General features: G+C 35.4%; 1 protein-coding gene across 3 annotated transcripts in view; it reads right to left on the bottom strand.

Annotated features, from left to right (window-relative positions):
* Positions 1 to 3,846, bottom strand: part of LOC106881680 (WD repeat-containing protein 64) — a 65,565-nt gene that overhangs the window by 13,323 nt on the left and 48,396 nt on the right. For all 3 annotated transcript variants that reach the window (XR_008263901.1, XM_052967031.1, XM_052967030.1), the window contains exons 23-25: positions 3,049 to 3,191; positions 2,591 to 2,696; positions 332 to 393 (exon numbers count right to left, since the gene is read on the bottom strand). Coding sequence is in view for 2 of the 3 variants with exons in the window: in XM_052967031.1 (XP_052822991.1) it covers positions 332 to 393; positions 2,591 to 2,696; positions 3,049 to 3,191 (311 nt within the window). In the remaining variant the exon portion in view is untranslated. The remainder of the gene's footprint in view (positions 1 to 331; positions 394 to 2,590; positions 2,697 to 3,048; positions 3,192 to 3,846) is intronic.

Consider the following 3,846-nt stretch of genomic DNA (forward strand, 5'->3'; position numbering starts at 1 on the left):
GAGAGAGAGAGAGAGAGAGAGAGAGAGAGAGAGAGAGAGAGAGAGAGAGAGAGTGGGGGGCAGTGACAAAATTTCTGAGAGAAAGATGCCAAGAGGGAAAATGGATGATGTAAATATTTTTAGTATAGTCTTTTAGTTAATTCATATTTGGGGTACTTATCTGGTCTACAGAGGAAATCCACCTCATAGACACTAAAACCTGCAAGCTCATGACATAACTGAAAGCTCCGACAAAGAGTGTTATTGATAGGCTCTCCCTCTCTCTCTTTCTCTCTCTCCTTCCCACTCTCAGAAAAAGACTGGAAGTATCAGATTTCGAAAATATGCCTACCTTTTCTTCTGAGTTTGATTGTTGCAAGAATTTTCCAATGTCCCATAATGTCAAGTAACCAACTGGGAAATAAGAAATAAAAGGAATAACATTACTTTGGAGATATGAGATATTTCTTTCCTACTTCATCGACAATGAAAATAAGATTTTAAAATAAAAAGATATATTTGGACTGGTGTTCTCACTGAGGATGGTTAATGACTAGTATGTGAACATTAACCCAAATATATCAGAGCCTAGTAATTCTTTCTGCTGAAGGCCTAAAATTTTGGAGGGGGCTAGTCAATTAGAGCGACCTCAGTGTTCACCTGGTGCTTATTTTGTCGACCCCGAAAGGATGAAAGACAAAACTGACCGCGGAGGAATTTGTGTTCAAAACGTAAACAGAGAAAACTTGCCACTAAGCATTTTGTACAAACGGTTCTTCCAGCTCCACACTTTATCAGGAAGAGACTCACATGGCTCCTGATCTAGACTATATACATTATTTAAAAGAACTTCATCTTACATTTATTATAACCTCGTTTTCTAAAATACTGAGTTGCGTTTAAATTCATCGATGCTGCGCTATCAAAAATATTATGATATTCTAAATGAGGGAAAGTAAATAAAATAAAATAAATATACTTAAAATACCAAAACACATAAAACAGCAACGTTAAAAGGAAAACAAATATTTAATGAATTTCACTTTGTAGCCGCGAGATCCCATGTTCGATCCCTGTTAGCATTACTCTGGGAAGTCTCGTCTACTGTCGTTTCGCGTTGACCAATGCTTTGTAAGTGAAATTTAATTGACCAATCCATCGTATAGCGCGCGTGCACGCACACACATACACACACAAATACAAACGTGTGTGGTGTGGCGTGTGTGTATGAATATATATGAAACCTAAGTCTGGCCATTAACGTTTCGTTCTTTAGAGCAGTCCCTTTAGTCAGTGTTCTGCACTGACTAAATTGTCCACCCCAGTTGTTCGTATATGGGATTGAGGAATAAAGAAGGAGTAAGAAGAAGGTGGAGAGAATGAAGGAGAAAAAGAGTAAGGAAGAGAGGTGAATGAGGTTTTTAAGAACATATGTGGGTACGTACATATGAGCGTGTGTAAGTGGTGGGCGTTGGGGATTAAGTTTCTTTTTTATGGTGAGAGGACTTTTAATAAAGCAAAAACCGACTAGCTGACTAAAACATATTTCAGCTATGAGGGCAAGGAAAAAGCATTTCGATTTCAAAGTTCAAGTAAATCCCTGGGAAGAGGGAACTCTTTAATATAATCTGTTGTCCCACTAAACAAAATCTGCATTTTGAACTGCACTTTTTCAGCAATCTCTAATTGATGTCATGTTGTGTAGTGTTTCACCAATGTCGTGAGATTATATCTATCCTGAATTTTAAAAGAGGATTTGCGATCGTTGAGTCTAGTTTTGAAGAGGGCTTCTGTTGTACCCATATGTCTCTGCACTTTGGCACTATCTCCATCTTATACATAATGATCTCTGTGTTAATGCATGTGGTGTTAGCTCTGCATGAGCTATCTCTGCATAAGTTATCTCTGCATAAGCTATGTTTGATTCCAGCCTCTTTATTTAAATTTGCTTTATGATAAAAGCACAAAACAAAAAATCCTCAGTGTCTGCTTATTGACAGTTTAAGTCCTACCGTGGTCGATTCATTGTTCATCTTTCAGGATAGATAAGTACTAGTCAAATGCTGGTCCGATGTAATCAACTGTTCTCTTCCACAAAACATATGTGGCGATATGCCTATTTTAGAAATCAATATTAGCAATAACAATACAAAATAGCAATAATAACAACCATAATAATAATGACTTTTAACATTGGCACAAGTCCATGCATTTGTGTTTATTACCTGCAGTTTCGTTTGATACTTACATATAGTTAGCTGGATCATTGTCAGCTTTGAAAATATTTGGGTTGTACGCACCACTTGACTTTAGTGACAGAACATAAACCACATTTAGCTAGGTCCTTATTCCTTCAAACGGTCGAGACAAAGTAGATACGAAAATGTATCTTCAACAGCAGCACTTTAGGCAATAGGATTAAATGATATTGACTAAAGTATCCACGGTTCATGTCCCTTAAGATAATTAACATTCACTCACATTTCAAACAGCCCACTACCCTAATTTGGGTTGTAGTTTAGCCCTATGTTAGCTCTGATTCAATTATATGTATATCTTTAAAAATGTAATTTTTTAAAGAAAAGCAAATGTGATTTTCGTAGCTACTTACTTTTGTCACCAGCAATTAATATGGTACAGTCGTTATCATGACAGATACATGTGAGAGAATTACTACTGTGTTTCACAAGTGGCTTCAGTTTTGTTAGAAGTTGACCCTAAGAGAAATTAAAACAAATAGTAAATTAGGCTCATTTATATTGTATTTATTGGTGCATTCAGATTGTCAATAGGGACATGGAATGAGCTCTTTAATCGTGGCCCTGAAGTAGTCGAACAATCTTAGTTCTAATTATACCGAAATCGACTTAGTTTTCATCCATTTATGGTTTATAAATTAAATATATAATATATTAAGGAGATTCCATCTGCTATAGCTTTCACCCTACAAATGTTTTAGCTTTCCGCAAAACTAAGTATTCTTAGTGGGAGTGAAACGTAGTTAATATTCTGAAAATTTTCTAAACTAATAATAGTTAAATAATATGATAAATTGGAAATATTTCTTACTTTTGCATTCCAGAATCGAATGCAATCGTCTTGGTAGATAACAGCAATCACAGGATCTGAATTACATATCAACAATGGAGCCTTTACATCACTCGTAATTTGGTTTCTACCATTATTGAAATTGTACTGCTTAGAACGTGGTCCTGTCAAAAATAGCACTGGAAACTTAACATCAGTTCAACTAATTCAACTTGTGCTTACACAAAGAATAACATGGAAATAGTAACACACACACACATGCATGTATACACAAACGCTTATATAATTCTCTTGTAATAATTTAAGTTCTCTAACTTACAACCTTTTCTCGTAGTGTACTTTGGAAATGGGAGTATTTTCTCTATCGCAGTAAGATAAATTCTTTTTGTTGCATATAAGCATACATGTTTTCGCACAACTTGTCCAGGTTCCAGGAGATCTTGTTTCCTTTCTACGCCAGTTGTAGGTGCTACTAGCCACAGAATAATCTAGGTGTTCCTGATGGCTACTGCAAAGTAGAGTAGCTACACACATATTTCCTTTATGCTGCTATATTCGAGATTTATTCTTTCCGTTAGCTATTTCACAAAGACATCAGTCATAGCCTTGCTAATGGTTGTATATTCATTTTTCAAGAGTTATGCGTATACATCCATAACCAGTTTTTTCTGTCTTCGATCGAATTGTTTACATAGACGTATTCGTTACGAAACATCATAACTTTCAGTGTTGGCTTTGAATATTATAGAAAAGCAGTATATTATGGTTGCAAAACGAAATACTGTGTCCTTGATTGTAATTGATATATATATATATATA

Source organism: Octopus bimaculoides, chromosome 4 (genome assembly GCF_001194135.2).
Source record: "Octopus bimaculoides isolate UCB-OBI-ISO-001 chromosome 4, ASM119413v2, whole genome shotgun sequence".
In the NCBI taxonomy this organism is placed as follows: Eukaryota; Metazoa; Mollusca; class Cephalopoda; order Octopoda; family Octopodidae; genus Octopus; species Octopus bimaculoides.